Raw genomic sequence first — 27350 nt, forward strand, 5'->3', positions numbered from 1 at the left:
AACATGTTATTCAGCAAAGTTTTGATCATGTTGATACTTTGGAAGAAATGTTGTATATCAGATATGATATAATAGTATGTATTTTTAGGGTTAAGGACTTACATTGCACATATGCAACCAACCAGCTGATTAGAAAAGCTATAAAACGTGTGTTTGATATACATTATAGACTACTGTAGGCTACCTTTAATGTAATGATAAAGGAGATCACACTGTCAACCACTGAAAGGTGCAAACTGCATGATCTCTTTGCTCTGAATTCAAAACATTGTGTGTTTATGTGTTTGATATACATTTTAGACTACAGTACCGTTAAAGTAGCGATAGGTGAAAGAAGATCACACTGTCAACCACTGAAAGGTGCAAAATGCACGATCTCTTTGTTCTGAATTCTTTACACGTATAAACATTTCAAACAGATTTCCATCCACACAGAACGTTTGCCCACTGGAACTCTCTGAAGGCACTGAATATGAGTCAGGAACTTGACTTGGTGCATCTCAGGCTTCTAAACAAACATGCTCACCGCCTCTGGCTCAATGCATCTTCAGCTGTAAACACAAAAACCTTGAGCATATGCAATGTGCTCTTGAAAACTCTCATACATTCTGTGGGCAGGACAAAGTATGGTAAAGGAAGGAGAACACAGTTTATTTGCCTGTTATGTGTTTTATATTGTTAAGAAGTGGGTAGGTTTAGGGTAGGAGTACGTTTAGTTGCTCCAAAATATAAAAGTAGCCTATAAATAATCATAAAATCATGTCTGCTTTTACAAATGCAAAGAATTAAATGCGCCTTGATCTGACGCATTGGGCAAACTAATGAAATCAATGGAGTACCCTGCGCGTCGATATAGTGACGCCTAGGGGTACCTTCAGTGTCTTCATTCTGATGCGGACGGCACTTGTATGCTTCAGATTTTGACGTCTTGGGAGTGAGAATGGGTTGAAAATAAGAACAGTGCTAAGAATGAAGGGCTTGAAGTTTCAGGTCTAATAGTAATTCGGGTACATAAATCCTAATAATCAAATGTAAATCTAATCTTAGATTTAATCTAATCTTCACTGTATAATTTAAATATAGATTAATGCATGTTAAAGCTAGCTAAAAAAGTTATTCAGTCAACATCAGCGGGTGATTTTTTTTCTTTAATGACAGATGGCAGGAGGTAGGCTATAGACTGTGGTCACTTTAAGACCAAAAGCACAATATTGAATCCAGTATTGACACGCATTGTCAACTGCTTACATTCGGTTTAGACATAGCCGACTGTGTTTACTATGATACTCGCCAAGACTATCGGCTATTTTGTCAAACTTTTATGTGTTTTTGTCCGTTCAAGTTCAAGCTATGGATGAATTGCCATATGCCGCACACCAGACGCATCGCATTCTCATGTTCAAAGCGGCAATGCAAAACAGTGATTCTTACCATACAGGCAAAAAGTTCACTTCAGGAATGAAAAAAGTGGCGTCAATGTGTTTTGCTGTAAAAACTGCGCAAAAGGAAACAGAAAGAGCAATCTATATTATATATTTCCATTAGCAGAGACTTTACACAGAAAGAAAAATAATGAAAAATGTCTATACACACTCTTCCAGCCTAGGGTGAAGTCATTATACATTCAAAGGTTTTGAGACAAATTGTGTAATTTAATGGAAAAATGAGAATGGCACGGCAGGATTTTGAACAAATCTGTGCTTGAGCGCGACGCCCTTATTTCTTAAGCGCCTGTTTGGCAACTAATGTTAATATTCTCTTAATATTCAACGTAATACATGAACAATTTGCCGCGTCGCCACACATCAAAATAAATGCTTCTTTCAATAGGAGGTAAAATGGAAGTAGCAATCAAAATTTTGGGGAGGCACCCAGGGTGTCCAGTGCCACCCTGGACACCCCTCTGGCTCCGCCACTACCTAAATGTATAAGGCATCTGTCTTTTATAAACACCCCATTTATACACAGACAAATTATATTATAAATCTAAACTTAGTTTGTTAGTTACATTATAGCATATTTTGTTCTACCTACTGTGGTACTGTATTGCAATATGTATTATTTATTTTGGGTTTATTTATTTAATTTTAATCAAATATGTATTTATTTATATTATTTATTTTAATCTAATTTAATCTATTTAATAGATTAATAACTATTAATTGTATTTTAATCAAATTTTAATGAATTAATTTAGATTTTTTTTGCTTTTCTTATTTATTTTAATCGAATTATAATTATTATTTTATTTGTATTTTTTACTGTTTTTCGCTAGACTTTTCCATGGACTAGGGATGCCACAATTCTCAATATAATATTGAACCGTTCGGTACGGCATTCACGGTTCAATACGCGCTTGTGAATTGCGTTTTTTTCGGTTTCGCATTTAATTAATTATTTTTCTACAAATTCTATAATTTGCCTCCATCCCAATATACTGAACAACGCGACATATATTCACATCACACGTTAGTGGTAGAGTTATACTCACGTAACACTATAGTAATTCACAATCACGAAAGTTCATTATTTGCATGCGTTTTAAAGCCTTGCCGGTTTCATTCGCGTGCTTATGCACTGTTTTAACATGTGCTTTTCAGAGCGCGCGCACTAAAAGCCTGTCAAACACGTGATTACTGGACTAAGTATTCGTCTTACTGCGTTAATACTGTCAAATACACACAAGGTTAACATAAACACAGTCGGTTATGTCTAAAGTGAAAGTAAAATCGCAATCGTGTCTGTATATTAGATGTACGCAGGTCTTAAATTGACAACAGGGCAGTATTGAACACGCGGTCCTTAAAGGGACAGTTCACCTGTAAAATGATGTCATTATTTACTCACTCTAATATTGTTCCAAACCTGTATTAATTTCTCGATGACAGAATTTTCATTTTTGAGTGAAATATTCCTTTAATGTTAATACAACAACAAAAGACAAAGTGAAAATCACTCACTGCTCTTGACTGAAAAACTAATACAGTAGCTAAGAATCAGTGTATATTTTATAGTGAAGTCTATGTAGTGTTTTATTTTTGCATTCATTCATTCAATTTCATACTTAAATGCTGCTGTACAGCTCTGAGCTGCCAGTGTAAATCTTTATATATATATTTTTTATATTATCCAATACACTAGGAATGTGTACAGGGTTTTTTTTAAGTAAAGTTTTAAGTTTATGTAAGGTTTTTCAATTCTTTTAAGTAAAATAAAGATTTTTAATAAATAAATTTTTTTTATTTTTTCTCTTTAACCTCTTGCTGTTCCTGTCGCCTAAGAATAGAATACCGGTAACAAATAATGTATGTGACAAGCCATCAGAACCGAACCGAACCGAAAACCATGGTTAAAAACCGAGGTATGTATTGAACCGTGGACTAACTGTATTGTTGCATCCCTACCACGGACCCTGCCACTCCCTTGCGGCCCCCTGATTTATAATATGAAAAATGGACATTCTTGCTAATATTCATTTAACATTCATTTAACAGTGTTAAATTATTAGAACTTTCAGTGCGAGTTAGACGATGGAAAACAAAGGTCTTTGAAATGTAAAAAAAGTAAATGAAAAGTAGAGTTAAACACTCAATATTGGCTGATAGCGATAAAAAAAAAAATCTATATAGTACAGATGTATTGTGCATGTATGCATTTCATTTAAGGTATTAAAGTTAAACTAAATTCAATAGGTTCTATGATGACATCAATCTATAAGTCCCTTTTTGGTTCTAACTGGAACCTTTATTTTTAAGAGTGTAAATGCTATTTAATGGATTTCATACCTTTTACAGACAGATAAAGCAGGAGGAGGTGGTGTCAGTGAGGTGGTGCCGGCTGGGTGAATATTTGTTTTCTTCAGACTGGACCACATCTGCTGTTTGATAAGACCACAGTGACCAGCTGTGCATCAGGCTGCACTGACAGCATGTCAAGAACTAGTGGAGCTGTTCACGTCCATAAGTGCCAGCGCTTGTACAGGTTCACGGTCTACACAACCGCAAAAATTCACTGATAAGCAGAGCTTCATCTACGATTCTGAGCATGAAATGCCTGTGTGTGTGTGTAGCTGGGGAAATGTAGCTGGGGAATGTAGTTTCTCCAGTAAGAGTAGTACAACAGGGTAGCAGTACACTTACAAAAATGACTGCACTATTAAATCTGTTGCATATTACATGAGCTAATAAAAAATATATCCTCTTCTGCTTATTTATGAAGTATGGGCAGGGATTCACAGACTCCAAGCTCATCATGTCTTATTGAGGCTGATTGCATGCGAGTGACTAAATCCGAGATGACATAGACGCGAGGGAAATCTCCCTCAATTTAAGACTGGCTTCTACATCACTTCTTATTAACCTTGACCATGTGGTGGGAGCAAAGGGACATCATGAAGTAGATCCCCAAGAGACATACTGGGAACAACACAGGAATACTGGCATCTTGGATGGCTCCACACACACACACACACACACACACACACACACACACACACACACACACACACACACACACACACACACACACACACACACACACACACACACACACACACACACAGTTTCCAGTCAGTTTAGTAGTACCTGCTTGAACATTTTGAACACCATTGCTCCTTTACAGGTCATGCGTTCTAAACAAAAATCTGCGCCCTGTTTCTATTCGTTTACTCAGACAAATATGTAGAAAGGCTGAACGCAAATGGCACAAGGACAGGCTGCAGGAATCCTATGAACTTCTAAGGGACTCTCTTTCTGCCTTCCAGAAAGCTGTTAAGTCTGCTAAATCCAAATTATTTCAGAGATTATCTCAAAAACTGATCATAGACCTAGAATTTTATTTTCAACTATAGACATTGTTTTAAATCCAGCTGTTAATGTCTTCTGTCGTCTGATTCTTTATGTGAACATTTTTTATTTGTCTAGTGTAAGACCACAACTGTTGCAGACTGCATCTGCTCATACTGAGATAAATATAGCTCAGTGACCTGGTGCATGTTTGATCAAATTTCTCTTCACACCTGTAAAGTTAATATTGAACATTTAAGGCCTACCTCATGTCCTCATGATATTGTTCCTCCATGTTTTCTTAAGAAAACACTGTAGGGCCAGATCTTCTGTCTTTTGTTAATATCTGCTTGAGGATGGGAACAGTCCCTGACTTCCCAAAAAATGCTTCAGCTACAAACAATATTCTGTTGGCTACGGATGATAGGAAAGGTGTTGCTTTGGTCCTTTTAGATCTTAGCTCAGCATTTGATATGGTCAATCACAAAATACTTATTTCTCGACTGTGTGTGCATTCAAATTATGTAGGCATTCAGGCTGTTTTATAATGGTTTCGGTCTTACTTAACCAATAGCCGGTTTTCTGTTTGTATCGGACAACAAGACATATCTCCTGTGGTGTTCAGCAGGGATCCATCCTTGCACCAGCTTTGTTTTCCTTATACATGCTGCCATCTTTCATGTTATTTCATTTATACGCTGACGATACCCAATTGTACCTTCCATTAAAACGTAATGATTAACACTCTACAGGGGCGTTGCTAGCTTGTTACCAGGAACAAAAACTTTGGCTAGCACAAAAATTGTTTGGCCTTGAATGAGAATAAAGATAAGTGCTACTGTTTGGAACAAGTGACCCTTATGACAACTTCTTATGTTACTTCACGTGCGAAAAACCCAGGTGTTTTATTTGATTCCGGACTTAAGTTTGACAAACAAATTAATGCTGTGGTTAAATCATGTTTTTTTCCATTTACGACCCCTTGCGAAAGTTAAATCTCTCCTCTCCCTGAGGAACTTTGAAACAGTAATTCTTGCCTTAATTTCATCTCACTTAGGTTACTGTACTACTACTACTACTACTATGGAATTAATCACTCATCTATAGAGCGTTTACAAATGGTTCAGATGCTGCATCCAGGCTGTTGATGGGCAACATCCATTTTAACATCCTTGCACTGGCTTCCGATTAAATTGAGAATAGATTTTAAAACTGACTAAATGGCCTAGCTCCTGGATACCTTTCTGATATGTTGTGTCCTCACAATCCATCAAGATCGCTAACGTCCGGGGATCTTGGATTGCTTTCTGTCCTTAGGTCTAGACTGAGACAGAGGGGACCTAGCTTTTGCTAGGCCCTAAACTTTGGAATATTCTACCAGTATCGATCAGAAAGGCATTCATCTCTTACCGTTTTCAAATCAAAGCTTAAAACTCATATGCTTAATGTGGCTCTTAAAACTTCATAAATCGTTTAGTTTTGTGCATGCTTTTCTGTACAACACTTTGGTCAACCTGTTTTAAAATGTGGTTCATAAATAAACAATGAATGAATTAATTAATTAATTAAGCTGCGTTTCCACCGAAATTACCCGGAACAATTTGTACCAGGAACTTTTTTTACAGGAACTTTTTTCCCCCCAGATCTGCTACTGTCTGCGTTTCCACTGCGGTCTAAAGAACCGGGAAGATTAGGCAAATTAGTCCGGTGATGTAGGACTGCGCGCGGCTGCTCCTCCCACAGTGACGGACAGTAATCATTTTTTGGTAGTTATGTATTGGTTTAATAAAGAGGTCATTAACAAAACGGCGGAAAAGAGATGAGCACTGATACTAAAGCGTATTCTGAAAGCTCTTAAAGCTAGATTTAAAATAAGACAACGTATGTTATTATCAACTATTACGGACATTGACCGTGTGATTGCTAAGACGAACGCGCGCCATCAGACAGAAAGAGCAAGACTGATATTTACTGAATGCAGAACGAACGAACCTCGCAAAAGACTTTTAAAAATGCCGGTTGAAATAAAATGCTGCGTGATTTCAACCAATCAGCATGTTCAGCGCCCAAGACCCACCCCCGAAAGTTATCGAACTTTGAAAAAGTACTACACCGGGAGCAGGGCCGTTTGGAGGGGGAAATATTTACCCGGAACTTCATTTAGACCCTGGTTCCTGCGGTCGAAACACACCGAGTACCACCCCAAAGTTCCTAGTTCCTGGGGAAAGTTCCTGTGGTGGAAACGCGGCTTTAGGTCCCCATACTGAGAGGGTAGCAGGAACACTCTCTTTAAATAAAAACACATATATGTATACACACCCATTTAAACTGAGAAAAATGTTAATATTAGGGTAAGGACACACCAAACTGACACCACGGGACAAGCGCTGATGAAAGATGACTGTGTTGTCGCCTCGCGTCTGCGAAAAAAAGCTGCACTTGAACACACCAAGAGAACTACAGCCGACTGTCAGCTAGCATGTGCGTTCTGCGCCTGCGTGTAAAGGAGATAACTGTCTATTTCTGCAGATATATTCGTCTATATTTATCATTCAAAAAGGGAAACCGACACTGCAGGAGGCAGCTAGCCTAGAAATCTATACGCACCCTAGTGGCAGAAAATGTATTTTGCCGCGAGTGTAGTCTAGCAACTCTCAGTAGACCTGAAAGCTGGAAAAACCAAACTCTGGTCAGGCCAATCACAGCGTGTGTAGAGTCGGTGGGCGGGCTTAACATAATGACGGCACGTCACGGCAGAGTTGCGGAGGTTCTGCGTGCTAATCGTAAACGAAGCAGCTGACAAATAGCAGTCTTTTGAATCGGCTTTGGCCGCGACTCTGGAAGACTTGGAGTTAAGCTTTTCTTTGAGAAAAGAACAAAGAACGGCACTGAAGTCATTCTTAAGCAAAGAAGATATGTTTGAAGTGCGGAGGGAATTTGAAAGACAATCGTTTATCCAGCCCCTCAGATTGAGCCCTGTCAATGGTGAGTTTCCAGACCCAACATCTGGATGTGGGTCTGGCTTGTCAGGCTAGGAGGCAGGTACACAAACCATAAACAAAGCAGCGCATGCTTACCGTTTTGAATATCAATCATGCTGATCTTTATTCCACTCTGCTCATGTTAATATTAAAATATTAGCTCAGAAACACTCAGGTGATGATGTAAAATTAGAACAGCCTTCTATCTGTACCGTTTTGACTTCTTTGCTCGCTGTTTTGCTATTATTTTCCTGCACTGACTCGTTCATTAAACTGAACAGCCAATCAGAGTTCTCTCTCTCGCCGATGGCCCGATGCCGATTCTACATGTTGAATCAGCCCAAAAAAACCCAACAGCGTTCGACTAGAGCCAACGGTGTGGAACACACTGGAAAAACGAAGTCGGTCGACAATCAAAAACGGCCTGATGTTGCCCGACGGCCTTGGTGTGTCCTGGGCTTTAGATGTAAAAAGCCTAACCAGTCTTCAGAAAGCAGAATGAAAGATTCATTTTTAATAATCATAATAATAAATACTGCAATAAACATATTTAATAAAGTCAACATGTTAAGTTGACAGTTGTAATAAATACATTTTGTAAAAAATATTTTTATTTTGTGGCCCCCCTATGTCCGCCACATGCTGTAGGCTTTTGCCAGTCGACAAAAGATACTCGACTGTGAAATTAAAATGTATAACCCAAAATATAATGTTTTAAGGACGGTGAGCAATGGTTGTGATTGGGAAAAAAAAACATATTTGTGTATAAAGAGCCACACCACAATGCACGCCTTATTTTCCACTACATGACTTTCTGTTCAATTTAAAAGGTACAGGGAGATCACAGGTGGTAGCATAAAAAAACAACAAAAAAACATATACGGCACAAAAGTAGAAGTTTCATCAGCAAAGAAAAAATCTGTCTTGTTCCCATGGAAATAAAAGCAACCCACACCTATTTTATTTGCATTGACACCTCAAGTGACAAAACACAGAGACAGTAAGAATCTTTGCTTCATTAAACGCACGTCTCACTGTCAAGGCTTTTTCTTTTATGGAAGTGTTGAAGTATAATTCATGTCATCTAAATGTCTTGCTCCAGCACGCCCCCATAACTCAGTGCCAGCACATATAATTTCATAAAAGCAAACAGACAGTCGGTGGCAGAGTGTGCTTCGTGTTCACGCTGGCATGTTTTTCATACGGCCCTACTAATGATGTGAGGGCATAGAAAGCGGTCAATAAATGACTAAACAATGGTGTGTCACAGCACGGCCGAACGGCTCAGCAGGAAGCACTCATTAACTGGCCGAACTGAAGCACAACTTTGAGAGTTCAGGATCCAACGGCCCTGCAAAACATTAAACGACTTCAAATAGTGGCAGCGGGGGTGTATAATAGCCTGTGATTTGATTGAGGTGCTCTTACTGCCATGTACTTGCTCAATGAATCTGCCCTTCTCACATATGCTTGAGTGCTGTTTGAAACCAGTCTTCTGAGGAGAGCCTGTATTTCACACTAGTGTCATTCAGATATAATGTTATATTTTTATTTGCATTTAACTATTTTAACTGATGCTTTTATCCAAAGCGACTCACAAATGCGTGTCCGAAAGGGCGGGATTAGATGTGATCCCTACAGACCGTTATCTCTGAATGTCCGGACTGTTAATCAAGCTCTGATAGGTAGACGCTTTGTGTATGCAAATGACTTTATACTCCTTCCTTCATATCGCTAAGATCTTCATTTTTTCACAGCACGGGTAATATCATTTCTCATAATTGCTAAGGGTTCTCTTAATGAACGCTGTTTGATAGTTAATGGACAGATGAGCAGGTGGTCGGCGCTATCAATCAATTACACTCGCGCACATGCCCCGCCCAGCCCCTAAAACAACCTCAATTTAATTCCATTTCCCGCAGTTAGATTTTACGCTATATCACGTCCATTAAATGCAAATGAAAGAGCAGCTGTCTACTCAGTATTATTGAAAGCAGGGGAAACTTGCACTGCAATTACCTCTTAATAATTATCTGATTATTCATTACCAATAACAACCTGGAAACATATTAATTTAGTTTGGGACAATGGATTTTTTTTTTAATAGGGCTCCTGCAACTTTGTGATTAAGACTATGCCCTTTATTAATTTTTAATTAAAAAGATTTAATGAAATGGGCTCCTCTGCCAAAGTGTTGCCAACGGTTTATAATAACATCCATTCTGTACAATTTGGCTTTAAAGAGAGAGGCTTTACAGGATTTAAAAATCTTCTATAACTACAGTGCAGAATCCCTCAGAAAGGATGAAAATATACCAATAATTGACAAAAGTGTTAATCTCGATATTACAGATGAAAAAAAAGTTAATTTATTTTTTCATTTTTCCAACAATAGGAAAGACATTACAAAACGTGTAGCTGTTGGTAGCTATAGATGATAATTAAAACATATACTGTTGATGAAAAATTGATGAGGAAAAAAATAATAATAATAACACCACAAGAAATTAACAATAAACTAACAGAGAAGAAAATGCGTAGTAAACTCTCATAGTCAGTTATGTCAGGGATTGACCCACCCGAGATGATTAATTTTGGGTGAGTTAAATAACTCATCAAAACAAAAACAAATTATGTAAGATATTTAAACAGATTTATACACTGCTGTACAAACGTTTGGGGTTGGTAAGATGTATTAATTTTATTTTTTAAAGTCGTCTCCAATGCTCACTGAGGCTGTATTTATTTGATCAAAAATGCAGTAGAAACAGTAATATTGTGAAATATTATTACGAAATTAAAAAAAACAGCATTTATTTGAAATACATATATTTTGTAACATTATAAATGCCTTTACTTCCACTTTTGATCAATTTGTCCTTTCTGAATAAAAGTATTATTTCTTCTAAGAACTCTTACTAACCCCAAACTTTTGAACAGTAGTGTACACAAGATAAAAGTATAATATAAATGATTATATGAAAAATGATATATAAATGTTTAATATTTGCCTTATTAAATTTAAATGCCAGCTTAGCATGATATGACTATATTATGTCGAACGTAAAGGAATCTAGCAAAGCAGAGACTTTCTAACAGGCATATGAATGTATTTATAAATCCATGTGTGAATATATAAAAAATGAGCGACGTCTGAAATGAAAAATACGGCAGACAGCAGCAACCTGAACGCAAGTGTATACTCACATACAAATCCTTAATTTCCCTCTGGAATCAATAAAGTAGTATCGTATCACCTTAAAACAAAAAATGTGAAAATAAACACTGTTGAGCAAATGTGCATTTGCTCATTCTACCATTACATTCTCAAACCAGTAATTACAAGGCGCTCACTATTTAGCTCAAAAAACTATTTTATAGCCTTAAAAGGGAGCATATGTTCTCAGAAGAAAGAGGAAGTCTCCAGTGACAAGCGCCATTTTGTCCAGAGGGGGAGGGGGCTCCTCATTATAAGTTGTACTTTCTTACAGCGCTACATTGACAGCGTGTCTGCAGAGTGTTGTTGAATCTGCGACACGAGTCCGCGGACTGTGTCCTGAGAGATTTGCGAAGGATTCTGGGGGCCGCATGTGTCACACGGTGAGGCAGGGAGCCTGGAGACACTCCCAGACATCTTGACAGCATCCCAGCATTCCTTTCTCACTCTGACAGGCCATCAGAGCACTCATGTGCTTTCAGTAAAACCCACAGCAGCCACATCCCCCTGACTCCAATAACACAGCCTCCCTTTCACTGTCTGCTCACAATACAGTGATAGATTATCTACATATTGGCCGCTGCACCAAGTGACGTGAATGCATCTCTCTCAGTATGTAGGCAACAAAATTGAACAGATTTTTTCTGCTCCATTGTATTTGGGATGAGGATAGACTACAAAAGGCAGCCTTTTCATACAATAAGTAAACAACTGTGGCAGTATGATTGTTTTGTAAATAACAGCGCATGGTGATATTTGAAATCCAATGGATTATTTCAAGCTGCGGATCAATTCGTACAAAAGTGTTTCGGGGAGGCAATTACACAGAATGAAAAGTGAACTTTAGAGTCGTACATGTGCTCATTGAGATAGGATTCACATATTAAACTGGATGTCAAACTTCATTCGCAGCCGAACGGAGAGGAATCTGCCGAGCAGAGACTTTCTAACTGGAACATGAACGTATTTAAAAATCCATGCGTGAATATATAAGAAATGAGCAAAGGCTGAAATGAAAAATGCATGAGAATGCACGACGCGGCGGACAGGAGCAAACATGAACGCGTGTGTATACTCGCATCCGCAGGCACACCAGAAAGCATGAAAAGTCTTGATGTTTTCTCCCACCCACTGACATCACGCTCCATTGTTAAACCATCTGCACTGACATGCACCCTGTGTCACAGCCAATCATTAATGTAATTACTGGGGTTTTGCATCATTACTGTTATTCACAGTTGTGAAGTAGGAGGGAACGGCTTTTAGTGGAAGAAGGAAACAATAGCAGCCGTAACCCAGACAACCTCAGGAGCCACACTGCTTTTAAATCTGCCTCTCAATTACTATTTTTCTGCACTTTACTGAGTGACAGGCGCATATGTGAGAGCAAGACCACTCAAAATAGGTCACTGTTATGGCAGTGAGTATGTTTGAGCAAGATACAGCTGATCAATAAAGAACATAAATACTTCATATTTACCCAGAGATTTTTTGCTGTGCTGAAAGGTTGCTTAGTGGTCCAAGTCAAAAGAGCCCAGGGCTTTATGGTCACTTCATGTGTCTTGAACGATCAGATTGTGGTCAAAATGGATATGCACACTTCATTTGGCCACATACGTCTACAGAACAGATATAAAGCTGATCTACTATTACAGTAATATGTGTATGTGATGATTCTGAATTTGAATTGAGGTAGCAAACAAGAAACTGAATTGCACATCAAATTTGAATGTAAGGAAGTAAAATGGAAATTAAATTTCATTTCCATGAAAATGAATTGAAATTCAAAAAAATCCAACCAATTTTCTTCTAAGAGTGTTGACGGAACAATAGAAAGATGGATGGAACGACGGATGGAACAATAAAAAGACAGATGGAATGTTATAAATACAGACAGATACAGATAGATAGACAGACAGACTGCTGGATACTGATGATACAATTTGGACAATGTTTCACACACTTGATTTCAATATCTAAAGTTCCACTTAATTTAGCGTATGAGTATGCAGGTCTGTTCTCTGAGACATTGGCAGCGTGCAGCACTTCTTGGCTAATTGGCTATGAGGATTCAGCCTGTGTTGTTTCTCATTTCTTTTTAATAAAGCACAAGGTGTACCACACTTCTCATGCTCGCTTTGTTACATTCAGATCATTTTTATTAGATCACTCTTCAGGCGTGAGAGTCCTTCAGATTTGATTGTAGAGGGGGTGTGATCACAGGTTTTCTTGTGTAAGCTCATTGAACATTGATGAAGAACAAGTCTCTCAATGCTCCTCGACTCTCGAGGACATATGGATATGGAGGGCTTTGGCCACTGAACTGACTGGCCAGACGCGGTCAGCATTTCATTTCAACTTAAATGCCTCTAAAATAGGCTACTTTTCAGATATTAACTAACCTGAAAAGGCATGCCAACCTCATTATCTGCTACTGTCATGGACAGAGACAAGGACACACTCTGCCAAAGGGGCTAATTACAATCTCTTTTTATTCTTCTTCTTTGCTCGGCTGATCCTCATGAGCTAAGCCAAGGTGGCTCCTGTAAAGGCCCCTATATACTTTAAACGAAAATCGAAGAACGAACTGATGTGACGTCATTTCGAACAAAATCAGGCCAAAACAAAGTTCGTTTGGAGTTCTGGGATTTCGAAACAGCTTGCCAAAGCCAACTTTCCGGAAAATTTTCTCCAGCCAGTAAACACCTCCGGACTACCATTGGTCTATGCCGATAAAGTAACAGATAGGTGTGTGTAGAGCAGGGGTCTCAAACTCAATTTACCTGGGGGCCGGTGGAGGTAGACTCTGGGTCAGGCTGGGCCGCATCAAGTATTCCACAAAAATCTTCTCAATCTTTATTATTAACAGTTCTTCAACATGAATGTTTCTTCTGAACATGAACTGTTCCTCTGAATTTGAACTTTCCTTCTGAACATGAATGGTTCTTCACGAAGGCTTCTCTTACCTACTCTATTTTTTTTTAAAATATAGCCTATAGAAATTAAATCATTATGTAATAATGAATGATTTTAATTTTATTTAAAATAATAGACTAATTCAAAGCAAGGCTGTAACCAGGTCAAACAGAACAGTGAACGAAATTCTAGGTCTAATTCTAGCTGGGAAATAATCTATTTGGGACTATTTGCAAACAATATTTGCATTAATTTGCGTCAAATATATTATTAGTCCCGAGATTCTTCACATGAGTGATTAAGTGCATAGATTCGCTATAAATATATGAGTTCCCAGGTGGTTTAGTGGTAGAATTTTAGTAAACCGTCTCAAAGGTTCCGAGTTCTAATCTGCTCTCATATAGTTTTTTCTTCCTTCATTAAAATCAAAGATGTTCATCAATGATTGTATATTAAGATCATGGACATGTTGCATTTTGTGTGCATTTGTGGGTGTGCATTTTGTTTTTTGATTTCACCGGAAAGAATATAGTCTCTCGCAACATGAAGCGATAGATTGACGCGTTCGTCTTTGTGTGTGTGTGAAGATTGTGCACGAACCCCGCCTACTTTGATTTGATTGGCCATCTGAGCGCTGTAAGACCACATTGGTTTCGACTGTCTGATCAGCCCGGATCAGCCTCAAATTCTGTTCCTGTCAATCACGCGGTGTCAACCAATTATACTGCACGAGGGAGGGCCGAGCTAACTCTCTCTCTCACACACACACGAAGTGAGGCGGCAAGCCTGGCACACGCAACGACTCAGCAAAAAGGTGCTTTTCAGAACAACACGTGGGCCGCACTAACACTAAACTTTGATGTCAAGTAGGGGGCCACAAAATATCATCTCGGCCGCGAGTTTGAGACCCCTGGCGTAGAGGCTCCGCCTTCTTTCACGTGGAAATCTTCTCCGGTTCATTTCTTCTGATCAGTCTGTCGAGGTGAGACGTCCGCGAATAAAAACATGAACACACAGGATAGCCTCTTTTATATTCTGATGAAATGAGACACTGACACTGTTTTTCATGTTCACTGTAATACGCAACACATATTTACATAGTCATCTAAACGCCGTTGTTAATTCCAAAACATCATTTTAGAGGTAGTACTGGAGGCTTGAGCCACTGATAGCAGTCTAATGCAGTTATCATGCAGTAAGTTATTAGAGTGAGAGAGAGAGAGAGAGAGAGAGAGAGAGAGAGAGAGAGAGAGAGAGAGAGAGAGAGAGAGAGAGAGAGAGAGAGAGCATATGTGAAATACCTCAGTCTGTGCGTCTCTTTCAACAGTGTTCGGCAGCAGCGTCTACTAACACGAAACTGTAAGAACAGTGCCTTTATTAGCTGGCTATTGTGAGAAATGTCATGTAGCTTTTAAGTTGCTAAACTGTTTTACTAATAAAATCGTCAGAGAGAGAGAGAGAGAGAGAGAGAGAGAGAGACAACCCGCTGACAACCCGTTTCTGTGTGACTGTGTGTGCGTGTTTGAATGGGAGAGCAGAGAGAGTGGGAGAAAGAGAGTATGTGCTTTCTGTCTATAATAAAACACACTTTTGTGGCAAAAAATATGGAAATAATGTGTCGTTTTTATCCTATTGTTTACTGTTTATTTGCTTGTTCAGTGTCGTTGTGGGTTTTGTTTCTTTTGCTGTTGTCGGCTGTAAGGACCATTGAAATATTTGGCAAAGTGATATGAAACTGTAATGTGGTCAAGACCTGCCTGGAACTACTTTAGCTGTGCATTTCCCTGAAAATAATTGCACACCTTAGAACGTCCGCGAACCAATCAGATTTAAGCATTCAACAGCCCCGTAGTATAAAGTCTTATATTTGTATGTTAATTCTGACAAGACTCAGGGTTGCGACCGAACCGGAGAACAGACAGCAGCCTTGGAGGAATTGCATTGAAACCGTCAAGAACTACAGAAAGGAACTAATTTGTACTTCAAATAAACATAAAAGCTGAAGGCTGGTCAGATGTTTTCAATTGAGCTTAAGTAACTGAATCACAGGCTTTTTGTCTTGTTGCATTGCTCAGCACCCGTGTACTTGACATGTGGAGCAATGGATACACAATAAAAGTCACCAGTGATTACCTTCTCAGCTGAATTTACCTTTATAAGGAAATCTATGTGGTGAGCCTAGTCTCATGATACTGTATTTGCTGTTTTAGATGCAGGACTGGCTCTATCCTCTAGAGGTGGGAAGTGGGATTCCGCCTTTTTAAACCCTGGAACATCACAGACTGTGCCTCCTAGCTGAGGAGGACGGCTTTTGAATAAATGGATGGTAGATTTAGAGCTATGCTAACATCTGTGCGGCAGTAAGGAGTGAGTTGTCAACACACTTTTCACATACCTACACACGCTAGATTTCTCTCTCTGTCCTCCTCTAGCATTACTACCAGTGGAAAACAGCCTGAATGTTACTGCCACAGTACCTGAATAGCATGCCGTTTGACATGGCTATTAGCTATGGCTTAGCTAACAGCTGCCAAAAAGGCTAAAGGCCGTTATCATCACAATCATCATCAAGTGGATGGGGTGTTAGTCAGCGGAAGTCAGACTCATTAATACTGTAATTCTATTGATCAGCTTCCAAAATGTCTGCCAAAGAAAGCTGTGCATGTGAAAAATGATCCTAGCAGCACAATATACCTTCCTGGTCTTAATAAGCATGATTCATTGATCCATGAAATTGCACTGAAAATGTTTGTCTTTGTAATGGTATTAAAACTGATTGTAATGTTATGATCTCTGAATTAACTTTTTAATCTTTTTTTCAGCTAACATCACCGATCAGATTGAAATGACATTCACACTAACTAGGTTTCCTTCCACCCATTTTATACACATTTTGGGATATATATTAAAAATTAATGTCAGTTAAAACCATCAATATGCAAACAAAATGTCCCCCCTAAAAACTTAATTAAAATAATATAAATAATTTAAGTTAATATAAATTAAATAATAATATAATATATATTCAGCGAAGGTCCATAATTTTTTGGAACAGTACTTTCTATCAGTAATATTTTTACCAATATTTACCAAAAAAAATACATATTTCTCCCAACTGGATATGAATATAAAAAAGCTGTTTTATCAGGCTATTATTATTATTGCTGTTATTATAATTTTTACATGTAGACAGACAAGCCTTAGAACTGAGAAAACTTACTGGGTGTGCAGGGTTTAGTATGGCCCATTTTTATATTTTGCTCAAAGTAATAAACTAATAAAACAACGTACATAATCTAATACAAACAACATACATAATCTAATAAACAAAAATCTTATCATGAGCACAAAACAAAGTTAACTAGTAATTTCAAAGTTTTTTGTCTTCCCTTGCCATCTCTAAATCATAAAATTGTTTATTATGAAATACTCTTATTATACTGATTAATAATGCTAAATGCATGGCGGAAAACAGTGCCACGCATTCACTTTTCACAAACCAGGTTTAGGAAAACAGTCGGAGATATTGCATTTTAGCAAAAATAGTTATGTCCCACGGTCCGGATGGAACCAAGCCGGGGTCCGTGGACCACGGTCCGCCATTTGAATACCACTGATAATAAATTATACTGTATATAACAATTTCCAAAAAACTTATAAAATATATTTCAAATAATATATAAATAACAATGTGTGGTTATATGGAATAGTATAGCCTTTTTGCTGTAAATCACTGTTAGTGTGAACCGCCCTTTATTTTTCAACCCCTCACAATCAACCATTGCTCTCCATTCAGTTATATACTAGCCACTTTTTACAATCTAATCAGTTCCTAATGGATAAAAAATGTTTTTAGTCATTAACTATCCTGTTTCACTCAGAAGTCAGATCATCTATGTAAAATAGATGTAAATGGCAATTTATTCTGACTTGAAGTTAAAGGGTTAGTTCACCCAAAAATGAAAATTCTGTCATTAATTACTTACCCTCATGTCGTTCGACACCCGTAAGACCTCCGTTGATCTTCGGAACACAAATGAAGATATTTTAGTTGAAATCTGATGGCTCTGAAAGGCCTCCATTGGCACAATGCACGGTTCACTCTCAAGACCCTTAAAAGGTACTAAAGACGTCGTTACAAAGTCCATCTCACTACAGTGGTTCTACAATAACGTTATGAATCGGCGAGAATAGTTTTTGTGCGCAAAAAAACCCTAAATAACGACTTATATAGTGATGACGATTTCAAAACACGGCATCATGAAGCTTCGAAGCGTTATGAATCAGTGAGTCGAATCATGATTCGGATCGCGTGTCAAACCGCCAAACTGCTGAAATTTGGCGATCCAAACTGCTGATTCGACTCACTGATTCAACGCTTCGAAGCTTCATGATGCCGTGTTTTGAAATCTTCATCACTATATAAGTCGTTATTTAGGGGTTCGGGGTTAGTACTATTCTCGCCGATTCATAAAGTTATTTTAGAACCACTGTAGTGAGATGGACTTTGTAACGACATCTTGAGAGTGAACCGTGCACTGTGCCAATGGAGGCCTTTCAGAGCCATCAGATTTCAACTAAAATATCTTCATTTGTGTTCTGAAGATGAACGGAGGTTTACGGGTGTCAAACGACATGAGGGTAAGTAATTAATGACAGAATTTTCATTTTTGGGTGAACTAACCCTTTAAAACATACTGATTATGTACTCTCTGATAAGTGCAGGGTGTATAAAATTATTGGGGGAAAAAAACAACAGAAAGATAAAAACTCTTCAGTCATAAATCTGCCATACACTTGAGCACAAGGGCGGTTTGGCCTTTCATTATTGGCCGTCACACTCGGCAGGAGAGCACGGAAATTAATGTTGCAGAAATGAGACGGCCTCAGGCAGAGGTGAACCTGGCATAAAGGTGAAATACAGCCTGAGCTGCACATCTGCTTAAGCTGATCTGACACCTCAGCCGCCGAACGCTCTGACACCACTAAATGTCAAAGCTCTTTTACGGAAACTTTGCCTGTCTTTTAACGCAGCCGTCAAAGACACTGATCCATCCAGACGTTTATCACTGAGAAGGGCAACGTTTGCGCCGAGACACGTAGGTTTCAGGCTTACAAATCAGCCATGGATGCATGACACGACTCCCTAATCGGGTGACATACTGTGTACAGAATGGCAGGTCACATAAAGATGAAGGGATAACGGACGGTGCTTATAAAACTGAGAGAGAAAAGAATTACAGCTCTCTTGTTCGACTAACGCTCAGTTTCCGAGAAAACACGCAATTCTATGGGACCCAGCGTGCTACCATCTCTTTCCGTCAACCCACCGACTCTTTAAATGTTAAAGCAATTTCACACAGAGAAGCGGAGGAAGGAGAGTTCTCGATGGTTAATTGAGCCTTTTCACAGAAAAATCTCCTTTGCTCTTTTTCTTATTTCATAAATGGCCCTATTTTCATCTATCAATCTCCATGGCCTCGGTCACCTGCAGCATTGTTCGTTCTTAAAGCCGTGCTTTGAAATGACCTGACACGATTCCTCTTACTGTGCGGGTCCAGGTAATTTTTTAGATGAGTCCAAGGCGTAACAACGTGATGAGAGGGCAGGATTCATTAGCCTGTCAACCTCTCAAAAGAGGCAGCTCATTATACGCAGAAATTAATTAGCCATTCTCTCAGAGACAGCGTGTCCATCTATAATCAGATGTGTCTCGTCTTGCACGCCTGTCTAATGAAAATGTTTTCACTTTTTTCACACCAGACAAGGTGAACCTAGGGATCAAACGGAATGAAATATCAAAGCGTCATCTTCCAGAACTGAAAAATTCAGGGAATTGAATGATCAATGACACCGTTTATCCACAGAATAGTTTGAATTGTTTAATTTGGCTTTACAGCTATTCCGACTCACCTGTCACACAGTCCAGCTCACCTAGAGATCTGTTCGAAATGGTTCTACTTTCATCTAGCTCTATATAAACCGCAAGGGCGGAAATGAAATAAAATCCGTATGTGGAAAGCTCCAGATCATTTCGGATTCAGGGCCCAATGCCGCACAGACAGACAGGGTCAGAAGGAAAGAGAAGTGTGTGAATGAGTCAAGGCAGGGCATGTCTAGACACATAAAACTACCACATTCCCATCTATCACAGAAATCCAGCCTGTCAGTGCATGACACTTACAGCGCCTCCATGAAGACCTTGCAGACAAATAAGGTCAAAGAACGACTTACACAGCGTATAAGATTGTATCATAAAATACCTTGATTTAGACTTTACGGTCAAGCAGCAAATAATAAACTTTGACCATTTTGATAATACAGCTCTCCTGATGGGTTTGAAAGATATTAACCGAATACTGGTGTGACATTGCTGTTTACAACCGGTCGTGCTCAAAAGTTTATATACCCCTTGCAGAATCTACAAAATGTTAATTATTTTAACAAAATAAGAGAGATCATACAAAATGCATGTTCTTTTTTTATATAGTACTGTCCTGAATAAGATATTTTACATAATTATTTTTTACGTATAGTCCACAAGACAAAAAAAAAATGGCTGCATTTATGAAAATTACCCTGTTCAAAAGTTTACATTCCCTTGATTCTTAATACTATTTGTCGTTAACTGGATGATCCGCAAATGTTTTTTTTTGCTTTGTAATGGTTGTTTTTGAGTCCCCTGTTTGTCCTGAGCAGTTAAACTGCCCAGAAAAATCCTTCAGGTCCTGCAAATTCTTCAGTTTTCCAGCATCTTTTGCATATTTGAACTAGTGATAGACCAATATATCGGCCGATTTTTACGTGTATCGGCATCGGCCGATACAAGGCTGCTGCGTTGTCCGATATTTTTTTCCCTGCATTATTTACAGACAGGCGTCCACAGGGAAGAGCTGCCGTCTTCAAACTGTCTTGCTCTCCCTCCCTCGTGCATATTAATCAAAATCAATTGAGAATTGACACAATGGTAAAAGGTCGAAAGAATGAAGTTTCACGTGGAGCATTGGGAGATTTTTTCCTGAATTACCGCTGGTGTTGCTCTACAAGAGATTAAATTAAGTGCACCTATAACCATTAAATGACTAGGTTGTAAATAGTTTTAAAATTAAGTATAGTACACTCAGCGTACACTTTATGCTGTTTGCTTGTTGATACTGTGTGCAAAAGTGTAATTATTTTATTTATGCTTAAAGGTCCCATGGCTTGGCATTTTTCTATTATTTTATAATGTTTCCTGAGGTGTACTTATATTGTTAGTATGATTTTTACATCATAAAATGTCATAATTTAGAAATAAAAGGCATTTTTTCTTTACTGCTGTTTGCCCTGTGGCTGAATGCCCTGCTTCAAGAGGCGTGTCTGCTGTGAGACTTCAGTAAAAACGCCCACTGTTGTGATTGGCTGACATCTTTGCATTCGAAATGAGCGGAGGGGGCGTGGTTTAACGAGGTCTACGAGGCACGAGCAGGCACAAGCTGCTGCCAGAGAGACGGATGGACTGGAGTTCACTTCACATCAGTTCTGTCAGTCTCAGTTCAGTGAACGGTTGTAGTTACAGCATATACTGCAGGTTATAAGTCTATTTCTAGTCGGAGGGGCTGTCACTCATGTCAGAAAGTTAGTAACTTTAGTAAATTATGGATCAGCGCTGACTGGAGACACGAACCGTTTAGAACGATTCAGTCCGATATGGTGAACTGATTCGGTTCACTAAAAAGAACCGGTTCAAAAGAAAGATCGTTCGCGAACCGGACATCACTAATGTACCAGAGACGGAGCTCAGCGATTGCTAACAAAGTTAATTATAGTAACTACTGAGTTATGAGAGCGCTGTCAGTCAGCGTGAGTTTATTGTGTTTGTATCTGAGAGTTTCTGAATAAACACGAGTCCCAGTCACACCGAGTCCGTCTTCATCATTATTACCATCTTTGTAACACATGCAATGTACCATTACAGCGAGATGAACGAGTTACGAGTAAGTGTTGAGTATAGCATTATTTTTTAGATATTTTCCTATCATATGAGAACCGTCACTGCCAGCGTTCACTCGCATTGAGTACACAGCGCAAACAAAGACACAACAGCGCAGTAATCGAATGTAATCCAGTTTATTGTGGGGATAGCTGCCTAGCCCGGTTATGCTCACGCTTACCCCCCTTCTGCTTAATCTCGCGCCGCGTGTGGTGCCTCCGCTGTGGGCCAGATGCAGTACTGGGGGTCGGGGATGTTGAAGGCCGGGCCAGTGCAGCCCGAGCTTCGGCGTGTGTGAGGTTTATCTCTAAGGATGTAACTCTGCTAATGTTGAGCAGAAACGACTGTATGCACATTTTAGAACAGATAGACGCAACGAGGACGTACAAAAACACTGACTCACAAGATAGAAAACACTGTTCTGTCGGGAGAGAGAAGCCGCAGTGTGAGCACGAATAATAAATAATTAGCTACACATAAGAAATCACTGATCACAGATCAGAAGGAACTGAAAAAAGACTTAGGTTTTCATTTGTACATCCAAACACTGAGAAACTGCCAGCATTCACTCGTTCACAACCCATGATCTCTCGAGCGTTTGCATGGGTGTGCCAGATTCTCTGGGCGGAGGAAAGGGAGGAAACCGCTCCTGCTTGGACGTCAAACCAGGAGACTTCAGGATTGGCTCGTCTGGCCTGTAATTTTCTCAAAGGCAGAGAAAGACAGCCAGAACTCGGGTTTACACCGATCAACATTTCTATCCACTTGGGGACAATATTCAGGCTAGGGGAACTGATATTAATGTTGAAAAACCTCATAAAATGAAAATTTCATGCCATGGGACCTTTAAATATTTATTTTCAGAATTTATTTTCACCACTGAACTCTTTTTTTTTTCTTGTTCTACATCACCTGTTTTTACTATTTGTTAAATATCTTTTTTTTTAGTTCAATAAATGTTCCTTTTTTAAATTGTAAATTTTAAATTGTTATCATCATGATCATTGTGTCATTTTTATGATGTAAATTGAGGGAGCAAAAGCAGTATCGGCTCCAAATATCGGCTCAAGAAAATCGGCAGCCCGTATCGGTCATCGGCTAAGGCTGATGAAAAAAAAACGGTATCGGCATCGGCACTAAAAAATCCATATCGGTCGATCCCTAATTTGAACCCTTTCCAGCTGTAATGGTATGATTCTGAGATCCATCTTTACACACTTTTCAAACTTTTTGAATTTGAACATCAAGGTAAATTGCCAAAACGCGATAAGCATATAAACGCGATAAGCGATAAGCTGTTTCATGTTAATTGCGATTTATTGTGCAGCTCTACTAGAAAACATATTTTCTGGCAGTTTAAACACAAATCTGACAGAGATAATCTCATCATTTTTTATTATTATTATTATTTTTAATGGAAACCAATAATCTTGGTATTTTTTTAATGGGAAACAATAACTTATCACAGTTTCCAAAAAGATATTAAGCAGCACAACATTGATGATATTAAAACCAAATCAGCATATTAGAATGATTTCTAAAGTATCATGTGACACTGAAGACTGGAGTAATGGCTGCAGAAAATTCAGCTTTGTCATCACAGGAATACATTTAAAAATATATTTAAATATTTTAAATTGTAATCATATTTCACCGTATTACTGTTTTTACAGTATTTTTTATCAAATGTAGACTTGGTTTAATGAGACTTACAAAGGGTTTTTAAAAATGGTCTTACAAACCCCAAACTTTTGAACGGTAGCGTATTAGTATCTAAAGAATGAAGCTGCTCTCTAATTTAAGTCCTGGAGTTAGTTATACAAAAGGAAAAAGATGTCAAAAGAAAATAAAAAATAAACAACTGTCAATGAAATGTACTGAAGCCTCACAATAAATACAAAAATATTATTATTATTTTTAAGTTACATGCCACCAGGCCAATAACCCTTTTATTTATTCACAAAAGCTTGGTGAATGTGACTTTTGGTCTAATGAATGTGCAAAGAAAGTAACAGACGAAAAAAGTGAGAAGTGGAGACCTGCTTTGGCTGAGGATGTGTGTCAGTGGGTGAGAGCGTGTATCTCAGCTGGTGATCCCTCGCCCTGCAGGGTTAATCTCCTCTGGGAGGGGTGAGCGGCAGGGTGGAGGATATTACAGCAGCTTCCTCAGCCATCACCGCATACTGCAGCCCGCCATGCACGGCTAGGCTCAGCCCAGATCAGCCGACTTTATCACGGCTCAACTACACAACTGAGCTCATACTGGGTCAGGACGCCGATACTCAGCTCATGATACCTCGTCTAAAGCATTCGCCAAATAGTTTACCCACAACACTTGCATATGCACACGTGCTTCCTCTGCAGTGCCGTATGAGAGTGACAACATCTCAAGCTTCTGACATTTAAGTGGTGAAGCGAGAGAGGCAAAGGGGGCGATTACCTGTAGAAAGGCAATTCAGACCCCAGCAGCCTCCATTTCGAACTTCATTCCATCAGCCCTGCCTTGTTTGTGTTTAACCTTTATCCAGACGCAAAGGGGTGCGGTGAGGGTCCTTTCATTGTGATCTGAATTATTGAGTGGTCTAAATCTTTAATGTGCATGTCTTTGATGGAGGTTCCCATTTAGAGAATCTGTCATCCGTCAAACTGTACGGGCCTGCTGAACGTTGGGACGGGACAGTTGTGTTAGATCTGCGTGGAAGGTATAGCAGAAAACTACTTGCTATAGACACATGACAAGAGATCAAAGATCAATGCACTATAAAAGAGTTTGATGTGTTCATACTCTAATGCGCACAACACAAAGCCTGGGAAAAGCTGAGGCGATCAAAGAATGCTCATCCATGTTGAAACACAGCCAATTTTCTTTCTAGACATGCCCTGATATGACCATGTTAAAAACTGATATTCAAAAAACAAAAGAACATCCAGAGATGTTATTCCATTCAACTGTCTGGGGAGTTTTCTCAAAGTGAAGTAAAAGGACGCCAGGAAAAATAATGCAAACAGAAACAGCATCTAACCTCACTGATTGCAGAAAATCAAGAGATCCTCGAGAGATCATTTTATCTTGTAACTCATTCTCTCTATAACCTTAGTGTGTTTAAGTACAAGGCCTTAGGTTTGGTTTTAACATCTACAGGGGCATTTTATTCTCAAATTACAGAGATGCAAAATTGAGACAAAATGAAAATGAAATCAACAAAATGAAATCAACAAAATGAAATCGCCTATTACAGCTCATCAGTTGTTTTTGCTTAAAAGAGTATTTAATTTAAGTATACAAGTGTCTGCCCACTGAATAAAAGAGTCCAACAAAATGTAATGACTTTTTAAATTATAATAAAAGTTATTTTACAGTTGTTGTTGTAGTCGTAGATCTTTACATGTTGTAATTACAAGTTCTACAAGCATGTGAAGGGTTTTTGTCATTACGGTAATTACAACATGCCGTGAACACACCTTATAACTGAAATAAAAATTAAAACTATCTACATTATTTGATAAAGAGCAGTGTGAACATTCTGCTAAACGTCTCCTTTTGTGTTCTACAGAAGAAAGAAAGTCATTTGGGTTTGTAACGACAATAGGTTAAATGATCAAAATAATTTTGATCCATACCGAACACTACAGCCATGTTGCAGTATGTATTTACACTAGATCTCAATCCCTGCTTGGTTCTTTTCCTTCCTTGTTTGCCATTACATCAATGCCAAAGCAAGTGTAAACCCAGTGGCAAAATTAGCTGCTCTTGCGTGTGCACATCCACCCAGCACAGCAGCTGGAGAACGTTAAATTGAACCGGAAACAGGGGGAGCAGGGCCTTCGGAGCCAAGTAATTGGAAGTTTTGTAAAGAAACAGAGAGCCTTTATGAAATATGTGCTGTCTGGCTCCTACGGATGATTGCTATGAGTCTAATAGGGGGAATGTGCGGCTTCTTTTATATGAAAGCTGAACACCACTGATTACCCCCCACACACTCATAAAGACAGAGAGAAAGAGGGGGTGGAGTGTAAACGGCTTTCTTATTCAAAAGGCATATTAAGGATGTGCAAAAAAAATGATATTACGCCACTGCAAACCCGCCACAGTTCATTAGCTCACAGAAACAAAAGAATTTGCCAGTATACAGCCATTTGTCATTTTATCGCCCCGTGTAACGAACGAGAAAGTGGCGCAGCGCGGGGCAGGGCGCATCAGCGCTCCGTAACCTTTTCTGTTGTGCCGATCTCCCCTTGATGACTCTGTTAAAAGACTATTAGCAGAGAATTATCCAAGTCATTCTCCGATGTAATTATGCAGCCTATTGACAGCAGCTGTCATTTTCAGGCTAACATGAGCATATTATGTTGACATGAGATAACAAGGAGTGTTTCCCCTTCAGTGCACAGAGAGTCTCTCCTAATAGAAAGCAATGATTGAGAGCTCCCTACTCCCAGAGTCCTAATCGTTCGTGCCAATCTAATCAGTAAGTGTACACTCATAAACAGGTTTGTCTAGAGCGCTGGATCCATGCCAGCCGGAGACACTGGCACAAGTGCAATTAGCAGGAAGTAGACGAAGCAGATGTTTAGAGGTTGACGTAGGACAGCTCACCTTGGTAACGCAGCAGCAAGGAGCTGGACTGCGGCTGCCGGCTGCGGAAGTGGATGGATATTTGGTTGCTCCAGCTGCGTACCACCAGACCTTTCAGCAAGATGGACTCGTTGGCCAGCACGGAAGGTTCCCTGCCTCCCAGGTCTTCGAATCGGACCACGTCACCCTCAGCCAGGCTCACGTTCATCACCTTAATGTTACGAGATAAGAGAAGAAAGAGAGGTGGTTGGTTAAAGAATCAATTAAATCAAAGTCAGCTTTTTGGCCTTTAACTTCCCATGGTAATGGAAATAACATCACAACATTTATTTCAATCAAGCGGTGCATACATTTCCGGTCACAATCTTATATTGACAATGCAAGAGTCAAGCGCTCTGTGAAGTCATCTCCAGCACATCCCAAAGACTTTCAATGAATTTAAGGTCTGGATTCAAGAGGAGCCGATTCATGTGTGAAAATGATTATTCATACTCCCTCCCAACCATTCTTTCACAACTTGAGCCTGATAAATCTTGACATTGTCATCCTGGAATATGGCCATAATGTGTTTTCCTAAATAGTTTTGTAAGAAATGAAAAGCTACACACTCCATCAACTAGGGTTAGAAGAACTGTTGCCAAACAAATAACATGATAGAAACAAAATAATCACTGCAATAATGATCCAATCATTGACCCTTAAGCATTTGCCTATTTAAATTCAGACAGTGACTTTAGACTTTTTTGGCTGGGCAGCGTATAAAAAAATTATTATAACATTTTAATAAAATTCAAGTGTAACGACCAATTTTCAACCCGCTTTGTGTTAGGACAAAGTATATGTAAAGACTGTTGGGAGTGGCTTTGGAGACTTTTTGGAGACTTTCAAGAAAAAAAAAGCCAAT

General features: G+C 39.0%; 1 protein-coding gene across 1 annotated transcript in view; it reads right to left on the reverse strand.

Annotated features, from left to right (window-relative positions):
• The window catches only part of sez6b (seizure related 6 homolog b), a gene marked incomplete at both ends in the record, with an annotated part of 82000 nt that extends 55346 nt beyond the window's left edge, over nucleotides 1–26654 (reverse strand). The window contains one exon of the mRNA XM_079823331.1: nucleotides 26468–26654. Within this exon, the coding sequence (XP_079679457.1) occupies nucleotides 26468–26654 (187 nt within the window). The remainder of the gene's footprint in view (nucleotides 1–26467) is intronic.
• Nucleotides 26655–27350: the final 696 nt, after the last annotated feature.

Source organism: Gobio gobio (genome assembly GCF_949357685.1).
Source record: "Gobio gobio genome assembly, chromosome: 8".
Lineage (NCBI taxonomy): Eukaryota > Metazoa > Chordata > Actinopteri > Cypriniformes > Gobionidae > Gobio > Gobio gobio.